Source organism: Dysidea avara, chromosome 3 (assembly GCF_963678975.1).
Source record: "Dysidea avara chromosome 3, odDysAvar1.4, whole genome shotgun sequence".
NCBI classification, from domain to species: domain Eukaryota; kingdom Metazoa; phylum Porifera; class Demospongiae; order Dictyoceratida; family Dysideidae; genus Dysidea; species Dysidea avara.
This window is the reverse complement of record NC_089274.1, coordinates 24,668,898-24,687,658: the sequence shown is the minus strand read 5'-3', so window position 1 is coordinate 24,687,658 and position 18,761 is coordinate 24,668,898. Positions and strand designations below refer to the sequence as shown.

At 39.0% G+C, this 18,761-nt stretch overlaps 2 protein-coding genes across 3 annotated transcripts in view; one reads left to right on the top strand and one right to left on the bottom strand.

Moving 5' to 3' along the window:
* Positions 1 to 7: 7 nt before the first annotated feature.
* LOC136250419 (galactokinase-like) lies at positions 8 to 4,864 on the bottom strand. The gene is made up of 5 exons (XM_066042625.1): positions 4,669 to 4,864; positions 4,159 to 4,616; positions 1,019 to 1,203; positions 756 to 906; positions 8 to 401 (listed from the first exon to the last, which is right to left on the bottom strand). The coding sequence occupies exons 1-5, from the start codon at positions 4,816 to 4,818 to the stop codon at positions 155 to 157; spliced, it is 1,191 nt and encodes a 396-aa protein (XP_065898697.1). The 5' UTR covers positions 4,819 to 4,864; the 3' UTR covers positions 8 to 154.
* A 2-nt stretch (positions 4,865 to 4,866) lies between these two features.
* Positions 4,867 to 18,761, top strand: part of LOC136250418 (inactive rhomboid protein 1-like) — a 31,049-nt gene continuing 17,154 nt past the window's right edge. The window contains exons 1-4 of one of the 2 annotated variants that reach the window (XM_066042624.1): positions 4,867 to 4,959; positions 5,008 to 5,093; positions 16,913 to 17,016; positions 17,288 to 17,349. In XM_066042624.1, the coding sequence (XP_065898696.1) occupies positions 4,945 to 4,959; positions 5,008 to 5,093; positions 16,913 to 17,016; positions 17,288 to 17,349 (267 nt within the window). In that variant the 5' untranslated portion in view covers positions 4,867 to 4,944. Of the gene's footprint in view, positions 4,960 to 5,004; positions 5,094 to 16,912; positions 17,017 to 17,287; positions 17,350 to 18,761 lie in introns of both variants that reach the window. The other variant, XM_066042623.1, reaches the window with a different exon arrangement.

Below are 18,761 nucleotides of genomic sequence, written 5' to 3'. Positions count from 1 at the left end.
TATGTGATTTGTATTATTAAAAATAATCATCATTTCAAAGAGTGCACCCACAAGTAAAATAGTTAAGTACATATGTATTATATCCCCAAAGGCAGGGCCTACAAAATTTGCGGCTTACGTAAGTGCAGTTACTTAACCAGCCAGTGTTTTGGGGTTATACTCCTAGCGTTGTGAGATCGATGACCTTGGCACCATCTCCAGGTGATGATACAAAGAACTCTGCATTGGGATATCCTGACAAGATCTTGTCCATGGTACGCTGAAGGAAGCTTTTCTCCACCAGGGTGACTGAACATCCACCAAATCCTCCACCAGTCATACGAGAGCCATACACTCCTTGTATCTGTAGTGCAAGCTCAACAACTTTATCCAGCTCAGCACAAGAGACTTGGTAGTCATCCCTAGAACGACAAAAATGTTCAGCTAATTGAGACCACAACAAATAGTCAAGAAATGCTCTATAAAAACAAAAAGAACATTTCAGTATGCATACGTTCATAACTCGATCCATACAATTTTCCCTGAAAAGTTACATATTATGTTGTATATACAAAACCATTTGAATAGTAGTCACAAAACACCACTTGACAAAACCCACACATACAGCAAGATAAATTAACTTTTACATACAGATGGTTAGGGTTTACAGACTTAGAAACGTATTTCCTTAAACCTGCACAAAGTCACACAAAAAATTCCCTGGGGAGCCAGTGAAATGAGATAAGAATACGGAGATCACATGGTAGGTGACATACTTTAGTGAGGTGTGACTCTGTTTCATCAGTTGACCAAACTTCTTATAGTCTCCCACTTGAATAGACTGGATGGAGACAATGACTCGATTGCCCTCAGTGATGACGTGCCTTGCACGACAATACTCATCTGGGGCCAGCACCGACTTCTTCACTATAAGAATATGTAAACTGAATAGTGAGTAACACAGACACAAAGAGCACTACACACATGCACACACACACCCACGCAATCACTATATGTACATACAAACATACACACACACTTTCAAGATCATGAATACTGGCATCTCTTAGTGATGGCTTCGCCATTTTTTCAGCTGCAGCTTTACAAGTTTCCCTCCTCTTGTTGTACTCTCCACTGGCCAGCTCATGACGTACCTTTGTGTTACAGATCAAGAAGACGACATTAGGATTATCCAGTTTGATCAACCGGGGACTGTAGGGTGGTCTAAATAGCAAAACATGTGATAGAGTCTTTATCATTAAGTCATTTAGTATATGTGACTGGATCTGCAAGAACCTCATAATTATGTTAGCGCATTTGTGACCGACCGTCTCAGCAAAAACCCGACTTGTTTGCACAAGCATGCGTATTGAGAAAAATGAAATTTAAAAATTATTCGTAAAATTATGTATGCTATAAAGAAAAAATAAGCAAGTTTTTATTGGGCCAGTTGTGACTTGAAAAAGGAATACTCAAATCGATTAAAACTATATACCATCTTATTCGCTCACGGAGAGTTTGAAAGTCTTTGTTTTGTTTCTATAGCTCCAACGGAATGCATGTCACGTGCGTTTGTTTACGATGCAGTAAACGTAAACAAGATCATCATCATTTCTTCTACCAAACCTTCATATCCATATGCACAAGTGACTACAGGGCTAACACTATACCTTCGTTGATGTGCTAATCCATGGTGAACATTTTAAACCAAATTGTAACATTGTAGACTAATCCAAACGGAAGTTATGCCTGCAAATGTAAGTGCCTGTAGTTTATTTTCAGTATAGTCACTGCACAAATCGATTATCTTGCTCTTCCCACTGTCTAGCGCTATACTTCCAAAACTACTTACCACAGAAGGCTGAAACTTTGGTGATCTATTCCTTGGACACTGCAGATAATGCTGAGAAAAATTTTAAAAATCTGAAATTGTGCAAACAAGTCGGGTTTTTGCTGAGACGGTCACATACTTTGAATTCTATTTTTTTACATTTTCTTTATCTAGATAGCCAAAGGAATGGTCAACCAAAGTTTCAGCTCTAGAAGCATTGAACTTTTGAAGATACAGGGCTACAATGTGGCAACAACGGGAAAATCGATTTGTACAGTGACATTACGGAAAATAAACTACAGGCACTTAATCAAACAGCAATAACTTACAAATATAGTCCTTTACCGAGATGCAACTTACACCATCGGATTCTACATGAACAGGCAAATCCATTGTTGGATAAGTTTTGTCTTCCAGCCCTTTCCTACAGCCAGGACAAGGGCAAAAACACGAGGTAACCACTTGTCCAACACAAGTTAGACTAACATTCATATCTTCTGTCCCCTTGGGAGCACTGACACAAAACAAAGATTTCCAAACTCCTCTTGCTTTTCGGATCACGATGCTACCAAGGTATTTGCCGTTACCACCTTCCTTCAAGTGCTCAAAAAATTTACAGAACTTTTTTGATTTCATAAATATTTCACCCATAGCGTTTATTGCATTCTACTGTAAAATTAGGCTTGCGCTAACATATGGGATTCTCGCAGATCTGGTCACATATTAAGTACCCTTTGGGCCAACTTGACATGATTACTATTATGAGGTGGTCTTATTAATAGAGACACAAATACTATGCATACATTTGGCAACTTGTTGAGAGCCAAACTAAACTACACTATCACTTGATGATGCATGAAAAATAAAATCAACTAAACAAACAACACACTAAACCCACAATCACAACTCCATATATATACTAGCACATGTATCGTGCTTTAAGTACTTTATCACAATTAACACCATGTACCAACTGAGCTGTTAGCACAGTGTATGTATGTGTTTATATTCTGATCATCAGCATACTGTGCTAAGTGCCACAACTAGGTGTAAGCCAGTCACAATGCTTTTGCCCTTTCTATACAGGTAGCTACATTAGCAAGACAACAAAGTCCCTAAGCGGCTGGTTATAGAAAGGTTCCATCATACATGGTGTTCCAAGCTACTTTCCTCTCAGTACAGACAAAAGTGAGTTTACTGAATCATGTTTGCGATCTGCATTTGCTCAAAACAGCAAATGGGACCATCTCACTCTCAATGCTGGTTTGAAAATTATGAATGGGAACTTTTTTAAGTGCCAAAGGCATACCCTTCAGGTCCTGATATGACACACAGCACTAATGGTTTAACTCTTACAAAAGAAAGGGACTCGGAACTGGAAGGCACTATTTTTGCTAAGACAAAATTTATGTACACCATCATGCGTTTTGGAATGAGATAGGAAAGAGAATGCCATGTCTACAAGCATTCGTGTCACTAGACCAGTGAACATGTGGCACTACACGTGATAAGACGGTATCGTGTGTTTGAAAGTTCCTTAGCAACCACTTATAGTCTCACAATGTGGCTATCAAGCCATCATCTACCATATTATTAAGATAACTAATGGAGCATGGTATTGAAAGTAAGTGACTATATAGCTGATGCTATGTGTATGCAAAACAGGAAGCAGAAACAATCCCCATTGTTAAACATACTGCTACGTATAACAGTAACTACTATCTCTTGCATAAGTGCCACGATTAGCTCTAAGCATTCTTTTAACTGTGCTAGATATTTAATTTTTCTTGCTGTCAATAGTATTGAGTCAGTCGCTTACACTTACAGAGTAGTAAATAGTTCAACCACTTGGCACTGTGTTCTCTTGAGTCAACACCATGCACAAGTCTCATTGGCATTACTGATAAGGCCACAAATGTAAGTCTACTTGGTGATGGACAGCACAATACAGGAAGTACAATAAAACAACATTCTTTTGTATAAATGTAAATCTAATCCTCTTGGGTACCTCACTAAGAACCTAAGCTCTACCTACTATGTGAGTCAAGGGCACTTGGTTTCCCCAGATAACACGAAATCCTAAAGATGTGTCATACCAACTCAAATGCCTCAGCACTCCTCCAGAACTAGCTCCCCAAGTAACCTATGCTACGCTCTAGTGGCTTATAAAGTCCAGCTGGACTTTACCCACTGCAAAGCATTTTGTAACATCGCCATTAAGTTTTTAAAAATCATCAGCAACGTACTAAGCAGTGAAACTGGGATGGATGGATGGACGGACAGACGGACGGATGGACACACACACACACACACACACTGCACCCACACACACTACAGACATACCATACCTACAGTCCAACAAGAGTCCCTGGCCAGCCTTTCCCATTACAGATATAAACTGATCCATGATACCACACTTGACTCCAGCAAACTTGTGCTCTGCCTGTTGGCACAGCAGAGCCCTCTCAGACTCCGTCCTTTCTTCAGCATCTGGGCATAACTGCTCAATAAAAAATAGTGTCGCTACCTCCAAGGAAGCTGAACTAGATAACCCACTGCCAAGGGGAACATTTGACATAACTACAGCATTAAATCCAGGTACAATTCCCTTTCCATTGTCAAATTGATCTATTACTCCTTTGACATAGTTGGCCCATTTTGGCTCCCCTGGCTCTAACGGTTTGTCATCCTTGGGAGCATCAAATTCTGCTAAATTTGGCTCATCTCCAACATCAGCACATGTTAACACTGCACATTTGCCAGTATCATTACGTAATCCAACTATCACTGTTCCATATTCAATAGCCTGTGTGGGAAATTTTCCGATTGTGGGTCTGTATTTTATAATTCTCCCTTACCATGGGAAAAACAAATCCATCATTATAGTCGGTATGTTCTCCTATAAGATTAACCCTTCCTGGTGCAAACGCTGCTATATTTGCTGGTTTATCGCCCCCGAATTGAGCTGCAAATCTTTTAAGAGCTTCTTTGCAAAGATCCTCGGCCATCTTCAGATAACTTAAATACGAGAGTGTGATCACGTTCCAGTACGTATAGCGGAAGAAAACCGAAGATTGATCTGGATTTTTTTGATTTTTTATTTTTAGAAAGAGGAAATCGTGGAACTGACATCGATGACAGATACTCAGGTGAATGAAAGGCTGCAGGGTGGATGCGACGCTAATTCTTCACAGCAGGATGATTTTTGCCGACAGTACTGGGAAGCAATATGCAAAGGGCACCTGCGAGACAGCCTACGCCTCACTGGAAAAGCAGCGAAGAGGTAATAGTTATTAGCAAATAGTATACGACCTTCATACTATTGTTACTCAGCGTTATAAGTAGGTGGCAGGTGTGTGGCTCATAACTGAATTTCCCGTTTGACTCTGCAAGACTTAAGCGCCCTTCTATGCGCAAACACGACGTCTTGTTATGCTAAGGGTCGTGTTTTGGTGTCATCCCAGAACCACAGTGTATGCAGCTGTGTAGACCATGGTGTATTGTGCATAGTTGTGGTATAGGCATACCTAGGGTCCGTAATCCGAAAAATCAACTTCTACAAATCAATCCCCCTACCATTGTGGGATGTTCATTGTAGTATCCCATTGCTAGATCCACCATGAAACCGGATAATGTATCCAATATTGAATCCAATATTGTTTTCAGTATCTTGCAAGATGCAAAATTTATTTTTAAAATTTCATGCTCCACGAAAAGGACTGGATGAAGCTACGTAGCCAGATCATATCCAGAGTTGTTGTAGTTAAAAAGTATGCACAGAACTAAGGCTGGGTTCCCAGCACAGGGTTGCTTTCTTTGAAAAAACAAGTTGATGTTGTGCTACTTCTAAAAACCAGGCGCCATGCAGCTAGCTAACTTATCATAGACAGTATATACTACTATGAATTAACCAACTATGTATTACTACTTTACAATAGGGTAGTTTTGGGTTGTGCAATAATATTATTAGCTAATTCTCGTAATTCATGAAATATTCATAATTTGTTCAATTACATTGCTATGCACTGCTAAGGAAGACAAACCACTTTTACCAACATATTACGCACAAAACTATCTTCTAAACTGTTTTATAGTGTGGCTAATGTGTTTTTCCCACAAATTCTCTCGACAAATCCTCAAAGCTGCTCTTCATTTTCGTTCGTGTACGTAAGGGATACGCCCCCTTTCAACTCGAAGCGATAGGCTATTCCTGGTAGTGTACAAGGCCTGCACCATTGTTTTTCAGTTGCTAAATGCCTGAAAACCTCACGGGGAAGGTAGTCTGAGGAAAGTCACCACACCCGTATTTCAGTCCGCCAAAAGAAACCACCTCAGAGCAAAGTTCACATGTGCAGAAGTTTAATACAGACTTCATTTCACTTTTACTTCTTACGTAAGAGCTGCTTTTACCGTTATTAAACAATTTTGCTCACGTGGGTGCGTACGGACAAACAGATAGGTACACACACACACACTTTCACGAAAACAATTTCAGTAAACCAGGCGCACGCCCACAGCTCCCAGGGGCAAGAGAAGCCAACTCTTCCTCATAGCGTTTCGATACGGTTGGGTGCATAGTCTGTCTATACTGTTAGTTTGGAAAAGATCTGAGATTTCTCACCATCTGGGTGACGAGCGTCAAATTTTTCTGCAGCATCAAAGAATTGTGTCGCGCTTTCTAGCCATTTCCAGCGCCCCTGCAGCCACAACAATCAGACTAAAACTATGGCAAAAGATGTCACTGAACATTTGGCAGCAGCGGTTGTCCATTATTATTTCATCCACAGCTTCCAAGCCTCGCTCTAAGCTATGCATCAAGGGAAGCAGCAAAATCGTCCAAATTTGACTTCACCTCTCACACTCCACAGCAGCTTCAAATCTTCATTAAATCACCCTACATCACCATTATGCTGCAAAATGTCCCAAAACAAACCAAAAAAAGCACGAAATCTTTCATTTTTGATTCAAGCTGGGTGGAGCTGCTGGTATACTGCATCATATGAAATCACAGAAACACCAACTGCCACTACTACCAAACGTTTTGAACCATCATTTATCATCATTCTAAACAAAATTAAGTGACCAGTGTGGTATCAGAAGTACTGGAAAGCACTTTGGTACCATTGAGAGAATCCCTTGAAACGACGCATGAAAATTTTGACGTTCTTCACCCAGATGGTGAGAAGTCTCAGATCCTTTCCAAATTAACAGCATAGACAGACTATGCATCCAACCGTATCATATCACTATGAGGGAGAGTTGGCTTTTCTTGTCTTGGCTGGTAGGGCAGTTTGAATTCGAAAATTCGTGTTTCAATTTCTGCTTTTTGAGAGAAAGCAACCCTGTGCCGGAAACTCAGTGAATCTTTTGCTTATTACTGTGCGTACTTATTAACTCTAGATAATATCTAGCTAAGCAGCAAGTTTTATCCTGTTCTTTGTGTGGAGTACGAAATTTAAAAAATATTTTTTGCATCTCATGAAATACTAAAATTAATATTTCTGTGATGACAACAATCATGCCTCCGGTTTCATGGTGGATCTAGCAATGAGGTACTACAATGAACATCCCGTAATGGTAGGGGGATCGATTTGTAAAAGTTGATTTTTCGGATTGCGGACCCTAGCATACTTTATACTAGCTAGTAATACTGTATACGACAGGAAATTATGGCAAAAGAAATTTGACGAATCCATACTTCATCAGCATTTATGAATTAAATTATAGATCTAAACACATACTCGTACAGCTGGAGTGCTGTAGTCTGGTGCTGCCTACCCTTTTGCAAAGTCTGGTGAAATACAGATACATATTAAATCATTTCTACCGCCCAGATTTGGCGGTAGCCAATTAATGCATGTCAATGACGTTCACACACAAATCGCCTTGGCAACGCAATGCTTTAGTTCAAATCACCTGACGTAACAAGAAGTTGTGTGCAGTGTCTAATTGAACTCCTTTTGAAATAATATGGTATTTGTATTTCACCAAACCCTTACTTTTTGCGAAGTGGTGGACAGCAGTGCTTATGGCCATTCATTTGACAAATTAAATTTTACCTATTCATCAAAATTTCCTGTAGCTTCTCAGCCAAACCTTGCATAGCTATTCCAAAGACTAACTAAGCTTGTGGGCCAGAACAATTAGCTAAACCTCATTAACTGATGTACTTCACTTTGATTGGGTCAGTGTTAGTATCGTGTACTTTTTAAGAAAGGCAATAAACATCTTGTCTAACTGTTTCCCAATCAATTTGACCTTGTTGGAGACAATCATACGGTACAGTAGTACTGTATAGTAGGGATCATGCAGAACTGGGCTTTTCCAGCCAACCCCTAAACCCAGCCTCAATTTCCCTTCATGACAACTTGGCAGTATTGGTTAGGCTCAGCCAAGCCCCAAAATGTCTTCAGATCAATCCCAAACCCTTCCAAAAAGTTTCTAAAAGTTTTCTATTTTATTCTGACTAACTGATGCCTTCAGCCAAGCATAACTAAACAATGGATATAGCTACGGGCTTGATTTCTTCACTGTTTGATGTCACTTCGTCACAAGATGTACCTTTTCATCAACTGATACACACATTGTGGACTTTCCTTTGTCCCCAGTTCTTTTCGCTGACAACACAAGGTGTTCATTTATTCACGATAGCACATTAGTGGCTTCCTGCTAATTATTCATTTAGTACATGCTGCCACTCGGCTTTCTGTGCTGACCGGTACGTTTGTTTCTTGTGTGTTTGGGTTCAACTGACTGTTCCAGACGGGGGGGGGGGGGGGGGGGGGGGGGGTATAGGATAAGAACTCGTTTTTAGCAAAGTAGAACAGGCACATGCTGAGTACTTGGCGGTTTAATCGCTTGCATTTCTTAGCGCACTGTAAGTTGTACTAAGGTATATGATTTCATTCTGTTTATTGTTTGTTTCTCGCGTGTTTGAGTTCAACTGACTTTTCCATATGACAGGTGGATAAGAACTCGTTCTTAGCAAAGTAGAGCAGGCATGTACTGATTAGTCTCGTGTGTCTGAGTTCAACTGACTGTTCCAGATGACGGGTGGATCTAGAGCTGTGAACCGGTTTTAAAAAAACCAGTTACTGACCGGTTAATAAAAATATTACAGTTAATCAGTTAATGAAATAGTTTAACCGGTTTTTCTTTGGTGCACGTGCATGGTATTGCATGTGGCAGAATTAAAATGGCGGTGGACCACTCAAACTATAGCAGTGCAGTAGCACTGGACTTAGCTGTTTACTCTTCCTGACAAAAGTCAGCAGTGTGGAAATATTTCGGTGTCGAAAAGAACAGGAGTGGGGCCGCTGAGAGAAATAATCGTGTTACCTGTAAACTCTGTGCTCAAAAAGTTGCTCACGGTGGCAGCACGACAAACTTGAAGAACCATTTACGAACTAACCACAGAAAAGAGTACGACGAGTTATATGAAAGTGATTTAAACAATCTCTACAACCATGGATAGTTTCGTTCGATCGTCAGGTGTGAAAAGGTTACCACAGAATTCGGCTCGAGCACTAGAACTTACCAATGCTGTTGTGGAATTTATTTCGAGAGATTTGAGACCGGTGAGTGTTGTTGATGGGGCTGGGTTTTTAAACCTTATGGATGTAGCGGAGCCTCGTTTCGTCGTCCCATGTAGAAGAACTGTAATGAATCATATTGACCGGAAGTACTGTGAAATGAAGCGTGCAGTACAAGGATCATTAAGTGGACAACAGTGCGTTACACTTACCACTGACATGTGGACGTCAAGGGCTGGTGATGGCTACTTTTCACTCACAGTGCATTATGTTACTGAGGAGTTTGAAATGGTCAGTAATCAGCTACAGTGCCAACATTTACCTGGTGAACATGACTACACCCACATTAGTGAAGCAATCACTGCTGCACTGTCTGAGTGGTGCATCCAACTGGATGTAGCTTTTGTAACAGATAATGGCAGTAACTTTAAGAAGTCCTTGAAAGATGACCTCAAGATACTTACCTTACCTTGATCTGGCCACACATTGAACTTCTCTGTGCAAAGAGCTTTTGCTTTACCAGTAGTGCACACAGCTGTAGCCAGAGCTAGAAAGGTAGTGGAGCATTTTAACAAATCTCGTCTTGATTTTGAGAAATTGGAAGAAAAGCAGCAGCTATTAGGCTTACCTCATCACAAGTTAATTCAGGCAGTTCCGCATTGATGGAATTCAGTTTACGACATGATTGAAAGGTTATGTGAGCAACAAGCTGCCGTTGCTGCTGTGCTTCATAACCACAGAGACTTATTACATTTGGAACACTCCCCTACAGAATGGAGGCTACTGGAAGATTTGTGCAAACTTTTAGAACCATTTAAAGATGCAACTGTTTACCTTAGCGCTAGCAGGTACCCTACCTTATCTGTTCTAGGGCCTATTTTGGATAAAATACGGAAGAATTTGGAGGAAGGCGGAGACTCTCCAGTAATTTCCAGAGTGAAAAGAGCTATCAATGATGACTTGAAAACCAGGTACCAAGACAATGAAATCTGTGAGTTGATGAATAAAGCATCCCTCCTTGACCCTCGTTTAAAGTCATTAATACATTTAACTGGTCAATGAAATTGGTCAGTCTGGTCAATGAAATTGTAAGTACTCCACCAGCCCCAACTTCTGATGGCAGTGAAGAACCTGAACTCATGGTATTAGATGAACATGAACAACCACCAGATGGTGATCATAGTAGTGGTGAGTCAGTGAGAAAGAAGTGCATGCTTGAAAAATTATTGGGAACCTCCTTTTCTGAAAACACAGACACCTCTGTGACAGGTTCCTACAATGAACTGGTGATAGCCAAGTTAAGCCGTTACAAGTCTGAACCAATATTGGAATTGAAAGGGAAGCCACTGGAGTGGTGGAAGGATCATCAGCACTCTTATCCAAACTTATCATGCATGGCAAAAAAATATTTAGGAATAGTGGCAACATCAGTTCCTTCTGAAAGACTCTTTAGTACGGCAGGTAATGTTGTGACAGCGAAGAGATGTGCTTTAGAACCAGAGAATATGGAGAAGTTGGTTTTCTTACATGATAACCTACCACCAGTGAAGTTGCCTTATCAGCGACTAAAGTGACAGTCAGTTGGATTAGTAGATATTACATTGTAAAACAGTTGTAAGTCAGTATTTCACTTTTTTGTAAAAGAAATTTACAAACATAATGAAACATTTATCATAAAACTTGATTCCATAATGCCGAGGGTGGTCTTCACAACACCTGCAAAAGCATGTATTGATTAGTAAAGGCTTTACGTATATATTCTAAATTACATTTGTATAACACCACTACACAGAAACCAGTTAACCGGTAACTGCCAGTTATTGGTAGCCATGTTAACCAGTTTTGAATTTGTTATCAGGTTCACAGCTGTAGGTGGATCGAGGGGTGGATAATTAGCAAAGTAAAACAGGGACATGCTGATTAGTTAGCACGGTTTAATTGCTTTTGTTTCTTAACGTACTGCTCTGCTATGTAAGTTCTTTGTACTAAGGTGTTTCATTCTATGAACACTGATATACTGGCCTGTATGCCTAGCTTGTTACAATTAAGATTGGTTGCTTAGGGCACTTTACACCTGCGACGCTAACCAACAAATCTTGTGTGTGCAAGTTACCATCCAGCCTTTGTTTGATCAAGTTGCAATATCCTGCTCATACAGAATTTTCAATGCTCGCTCCTCAGAACTGTGGGATCTGTAAACTAATTGATTTAACTATTAATTGATGTGTGCGTTTTGTTTCTCTGTGTGTGTGTTTGCCTTGCCAGGGCTCCAGTTGCTTTAAAGCTTCTTGGTACCCCTGCGTCTAGGCCCCTTATTTATTTCCTGTACACTTGTCTTAAACCATAAGACGTATAAATCAATCAATTAAATCAATTGTTGTAGAATATCAGTACACCAATCTATGTGCAAAATTACAGTTTATGTTCAATGTAACAATTGATGGCGTCTTCTTTGATTGACTTCCCATAGCTACATCAATTCATCTTTGTGAAACAAACTAGTTACAAAGATTGATCACCAATTCTAACTTGAGTTTGTATATTATGACAGCAAATTACTGTAGCACAAAAAGAAGTGGATATCCCTACTGTGCATTTCAATTATGGAAACTCCACAGCCAGTGTAGGCTTTAGCCTTCTCACAGGTCCCTATAGTAGGATAACACCCCCTGCTGGTGAGAAGTCAATGATTAAGTAGAGGGTGAATGCAGAGAAGATCACAGTTGTGGCTCCTCTGGTGCATGCCTAGACTGCTTGTTGCAGGGGATCAAGTTACCACTGGTGTTTCTGCATTCTTCAACGTTTCAGCTACTTGTTTCTGACTCCCTGTATTCACAGGCTTTAGCCTTCTCACAGATCCCTAGTGGGATAGCATTTAATAATAATAATAAATAAGTATGGATATTCACTTCATTTTATATTGCAGTAATTTGCTGTCCTAATAACTCAAGCTTGTTTCAGTACTTTTTATTGGTACACTATATTCTATTTGATCCCTACTCTAGTTTACTGTTTTCTTATACTGTTAAAACAAGTTCTCAGTAATGCTCAATTCAGCTAAAAATGTCATTACTTTTTGTCTGCTGTTAACAATTGGACATCAAATCTAAATAACCAGATAGTACTCATGGTATTTCTGGACTTTGATTCTGTGCCTCACCAACATGTACTGTTGAAGCTAAAGGCGTATGGTACTCATGATCAATGCTTACATTTGCTGTCATAAATGGTTGCTCCTCTGATTAGTATACTTTCAGGGATCCCACAAGGTTGGACCCTTGGTATCATCAAGACACACGGTAGTGTGTCGTGCGGCCCAAGAAGCCGGCGCGCAACACCTGTGAGTATATTGACAGGAAGAAAGAAAACGCAATTTTCGCACCTCCGTAGCTCTGTGCTGCCTTGACGAAACAAGACGATTTTTGCTGTGGACACTCCCTTCAACTTCAGTACTCCACATTCCAAATTTGAGCGAAATCGCTTCACGCATTCCCGAGATATGCGACTTCAAAAATTGGCTTAGTTTCTTTGTTTTTTTCTTCTTATTTTTCTTCCTCTTGTCGCACACTTACAAAAACTGCTATAAAATGCGAACACCATATCCGATTGCCTTGAGATTTGGCACACAGAAAGGGGGTATGAAGGCGCATCTCAGTACTAACTTTGGCTGGAATACAATAAACAGGCAAAGAGTTATGAACGATTATTCACGAAAAATAACACCAATATGTTGTCATGCCTACAGGGTAAACCGCATATGGGAAGAAGCTGAAAATCGGTGGGTGAATAGGTTAACTATTTAATCTCAAACCTTTTGTGGTTTGAAAGAAATCGAGCTAAAAACCAGGAAGATACAACGAAAAAACCAACAGTGTGTAACAATTATGCAATTGAGATTAGCTAATAAAAAAATAACTGCTTTCCACGCCTACCAGATAAACCGCTTGGGGTAATGCTTTGAAAATCGTTGTACAGATGGAGTAATCATCTTAGAAAGGCTCATCAATGGTGTAGAAGAATCAGACTTAAAGCCACGTAGTTATAACACGAAATCCAACTTGATGCAGCAAGTGCGAGATCGAGATACTCTAATAGAGCAGTCATCCTAATAGAGCATTCACCCTGAAGAGAATTCAAGAGATAAGCTAGAAACAAGTAACCTGTATAGAGATCAGCTACAAACAAGTCGCCCTGTAGAGATCAGCTACAAACAATTCACCCTGTAGAGAGATCAGCTAGAAGAAGTTACCTTGTAGGGAGTTCATGCAACTATGGAAAGAGATAGTTTAGCTAGAAGAAATCGCCTTGTAGAGTTCAGCTACAAAGAAACCACCATGTATAGAGTTCAGCTACAAACAAATCGCCCTGTAGAGAGATCAATAGAAGAAGTTACCTTGCAGAGAGTTCAGCTACAAAGAAACCATCATGTAGAGAGTTCAGCTACAACAAATCTCCCTGTAGAGAGATCAGCTAGAAGAAATTATCTTGTAGAAAGTTCAACTACAAAGAAACCACCATATAGAGAGTTCAGCTGCAAAGAAATCAACCTGTAGAAAATTCAGCTACAAACAAATCGCCCTGTAGAAAGATCAGTTAGAAGAAGTTACCTTGTAGAGAGTTTAGCTACAAAGAAACCATTCTGTAAAGAGCTCAGCTACAAATAAATCACCTGTACAGAATTCAGCTACAAACAAATCACCCTGTAGAGAGATCAGCTAGAAGAAGTTACCTTGTAGATTTTTCAGCTACAAACAAATCGCCCTGTAGAGAGATCAGCTAGAAGAAGTTACCTTGTAGAGAGTTTAGCTACAAAGAAACCACCATGTAGAGAGTTCAGCTGCAAACAAATCACCCTGTAGAAAATTCAGCCACAAACAAATTGCCCTGTAGAAAGATAAGTTACCTTGTAGAGAGTTCAGCTACAAAGAAACCATTCTGTAAAGAGCTCAGCTGCAAACAAATCACCTGTACAGAATTCAGCTACAAACAAATCACCTTGTAGAGAGATCAGCTAGAAGAAGTTACCTTGTAGATCGTTCAGCTACAAACAATTCACCCTGTAGAGATAGCATCTAGAAGAAGTCACCTTGTAGAGTGTTCAGTTACAAAGAACCACCATGGAGATTTCTGTAATCAATATTATATTATGTATTATATATATAATTTGTACATTTACTGATAAAATATTTAAAGTACATCTACTTCATCTTTTCTTCTTCCTGTAGTAAAGAAAAAAGATAGGTTAAAAAAGTCCCAAAGTCGGCCATAGGCCAGCTTTGGGGTATACAAATACAAAAAGAAATGAAATCTAATCCAAAACAGCCAAGCTGTAAAAAAAGAGTACAAAATTCACCTGAATTGTCATTATTACAAGTTTTACCATTAACCTACCATCACAGCCATTTCTTGGCCGCCACCTTGGATTTCACATCTTTTTTCACCATAGCCTTTTTGAGGGCCGCACTCTTTTTTACAGCTTAGCTGTTTTGGATTAGATAATAAGATATGTCAATAGTTTTCCATTCACTGTCTGCTATCTTGCAAATGTTGTATGAAATCCCTATACCCGGAAGCAGGCTTTATTCATACCCAGGTATGAAGTCTATCTATGTTTCTGCACTTTAAAGAATACAAAATTGTTGGATTAGTGGAACTTTATTGCTTTCAAATTGTCAGGGGAATGTTATGAAGGATTGCATTGGCTACCACTGTTTACCTGCCAGAAATATCTTTTGTTTACCACTATTTGTGATATTCTCCATCAACATATATCCTTTAAATTACTGTCCCCACTGCAACAATTAGATCCCTCACTTTTTTTTGTCTTTCTTTCTCACGTAAATATTCCTTTTTTATAAATATTATTGGAACTGTACCTGATTTAATATTTAGTCTATTCCCACTGTGCATGCTTACATGATACTGTATAGTTTTCTAGCTGTTTTAGTTAGCTATATTGTTATAATTATTATTTGTAGCTAAGCTACATAACTTTTTGTGCTATGCTATGTATTCACAAGCATTTCAACATGTTATTGGATACGGACCACACCCACATTACTGAAAGCACCAGGTAACCACTCTACTTTCCACTTCAGGCCTTTAGTATACATTGTAAGCAGTCTATAAACAAATGCATTAGCATTAAAACACTTGCAAATTCCCTGAGGTTCACCCAACTTGACTTTTCCCGTGGTATCCTTAGGACTCATCCATTCATTGTAACAAACGTAGTTATGTTTTGTGCTAGTTGAATCTTTCAGGCGTGCATATAGAATGAATCCAGTGGTTACGCCTGTATTGGTATGAGTGATTACTCACCCAGCACAAACTATCAGCCTGAACGGAAGTACTACATATTAATTGTAACATGGGCGCTTGGGATTTGCCTGTATGTATTCCCACAGCCCTCGGGCTTTGGACATACATATACTATAAAGGTTAGCTGAAGCCTTCTTTAAGCTAATTCTTACATATGTTGAGCAGCGCTCAGTGATAAAATTCTCAACGTGAAGTTCAACATCAAAATAAAGACACACATGATTGATCATGGAATTTTAGATAGTGGGGTGAGAAAAATGTGTGGGGGTGAATGTGAAACAATTTTTCAACTATGCTTAGCCTAATGGTATCAATATTTCACTTCTTGTGCAACTGCATTTAAGTATTTGGTGTTTATCATTTTTGGTGTTGCTGTGCAACTACTCACATTGAAGTGGAATGCATGTGGGGCAATGCAGTGTAGAAATAGAAGACCAAAAGGTGTGAAGCCATAAAAGGCTACCAGGAGCCACGAAGGTAAAGAAACACTTGTTCACAAATGCCTTTGGTTACTTATCACCTGACCCAGCCTTTGGATCATTCACATCCCCAAAGCACATTTTGTATATGTGATCAGATCTGCAAAACCTGGCATAATGGTGCAAGTCTAAATTTACAGTATAAATTACAATGTGTAAAATACTTGTGTATTTCAAAAATTCTGTAAATTTTTTTATAAACAGTTTTTTGTGAAGAAAAGTTCTAAAAGTAAAATTTTGGATATCATCTTATTTGCCTGGAGTTCAAAAATCTTTGTTTCATTGCAGTAGACGTGAGTTATGGGCATTTGTTTGTCACATTGAGGGAATCGTATACGATTAATCTTTTTTCAGTGATATCCTCTCTCTGTATGTAGTGAAGAAAATTGATACAAGGAAAAGTGTACCCAGCAATTCCATGGCAAACACGACGGTACAAATTGCAACTCTGTATATCATTGCATTCATAAGTTACAACTGTTATTGTAAGCACCTGTAATTTATTTTCCCAATACTTGCTGTACAAATCAATCTTTCTGTTGTTGCTACTTCGTAGGGCTGTAACTCCAAAAGTTATTGGCATTGGAGGCTGAAACTTTGCTAGACCATACATTTGACTACAAAGATTATTAATATTCAATAATCAAGAATTCACCATTATGCCAGGTTTTCGCAGATCCAGTCAAATATAGCAACACAATTGAAGTGTGAATTATATATCAGACGAGTATGTGTATGTTTGAGCACTCATCTGTTGACTATCCCAACAGGTTTGCAATGTGGCTGTTTGGGTTTGAACCAGGTGATGGAGAGGACAAGTGGAGAAAGTGGCAGGCTCGTCAAAAAGTACTTCGTGCTAATGAAGATCGACCAGGTGTGGTCACTCTTAATATTAGTATGAAGTCATGCAGTATATGGCCAAGGAGTGTATGTAGGACTTAGAAAGGAAATTTCAACTGATTGTTCTATTAGAGCAATGAATATTGCCTGACTGCTTCATTAGAGTTCTCTATTATGAATTCACAAATGTGTCCCACTATGCTTGTTGTCATGTGAGAAACCTTTTGCCTTAAAATGTTGTCCCATTGCGTATTATTGCTGTTATCACTTGTACTATTTTATGGATATTTTGTTTTCTTTAATAGCACCATGTAGAGTTGAAGAAGATGATACGACTAGAAATGCTGATGAATCAGACAATGAGGAAGTATGTATAGTGATGCCAAACTTAGTATTGCATGTGAGCAAATGCGTGCATTCAGTATTCAACCAAACGTCATTTGACATTCTACTAAAATATTAATTCTGTAGTACATGAGTGTCAAGTGGTAAAGACAATTAAGAGTTTTGGGGGTAAGGTAGTGATCAGCTAAGAAAATGGGTTTATGATGTACTTGGTTTGAGGCTCACGAATAACTATTTTATCAAACATTTCCTGTACTTTTGTTTCCAAAGATATATACTAACAAAAGTTCATAGAACAGTACAGTAGTACTGTATATTAGGGATTGTGAAAGTTTGTACTTTCTCACAAAAAATATAATGACCAGACACTAGCCTTCATATTCATAGCATCTTTGCAGTGCAGTGGAACCTCAGTTATCTGAACCCCTTGGGACCAGGGGTAGTCCATAAGTCTGAAAAGTCTGTCTTAAACTGTGTATAAATAACTTAGAATAGGCCATGCAAAGTTAATTATATGTTTCTGGTCCTACCAATTCCCCAAAATTGACCAGGTGACCAAGCTTTTTTTTTTTTTTGCTGCAACTTATGGATATGGTACACTACATTTGACATAGCAGTACATGGAATTATATGGGAAAACAAAGTTGTTGTATAAAGTTAGTGCATTTTATAAGGAAGAGTGTTTACAAGACATGAAAATCTTTCAATGGAGATAAAATATTACAGATTATTGTATGGTGATCGTGCAATTCGTTCAGACCAGGAAGGGAACCAGAAACATATAATTAACTTTTCATGGCCATATCATAAGATTTTTTTTAATTGTCAACCACCCTAATAGAACAGTCGCTACTCTAATAGAGTAGTCATATCCGTAGTTCAGTTAAGGTGGCACTGAAGTAATCAAATGAAGCCTTACAAGGCCAATGGAACATCATGTTTGTGGCCATGTGCGAAAAAACACAGAAAACTAATAGAACAATGCGAAGCGCTTCGAAATATTGAAAGAACCAGCTCTATCAGACTGTCAGGCTACTATTGCTAATACAAGTAACGATATTCACGTACTAACTTCATCACCTTGTCAAAACTTAGGTAACTTTGCAGCGAACAACACCAGCTGTCATCGCGTGATTACTGCTTTACGGAACACACCCTGGCCAGTTACACTGTCTCACAATTCATGAAATAACTCCATATTTACCGTATAGCGGGTTATTTTCAAAACAGAAATTTTCGCAAAAGAAGCAAAATCTGAATTTCAAAAGATTTTAATTTCGAAGAGTGCATATTTCGAAGTCCGGATGGATTTCAAATAAATGGAAATTCGTGTCACAAATTATGAAGATGCGTGAATGTTTGCTGAAAACTGACTTACTGATAGAATAATCACCATTCCTGTGCACTGGAGAGAAGACTGAGGGAGTCTCAGGT

Bases quoted from the DNA above. Each gene is read 5' to 3' on its own strand.
- LOC136250419 (XM_066042625.1), bottom strand. From the start codon at position 4,818: ATGGCCGAGGATCTTTGCAAAGAAGCTCTTAAAAGATTTGCAGCTCAA. The intron at 907-1,018 runs GTGTGTGTGTAT...ATATTCTTATAG, and splicing joins CAGTATTCATGATCTTGAAA to TGAAGAAGTCGGTGCTGGCC. The intron at 402-755 runs GTATGTCACCTA...TTGTCGTTCTAG, and splicing joins CAGAGTCACACCTCACTAAA to GGATGACTACCAAGTCTCTT.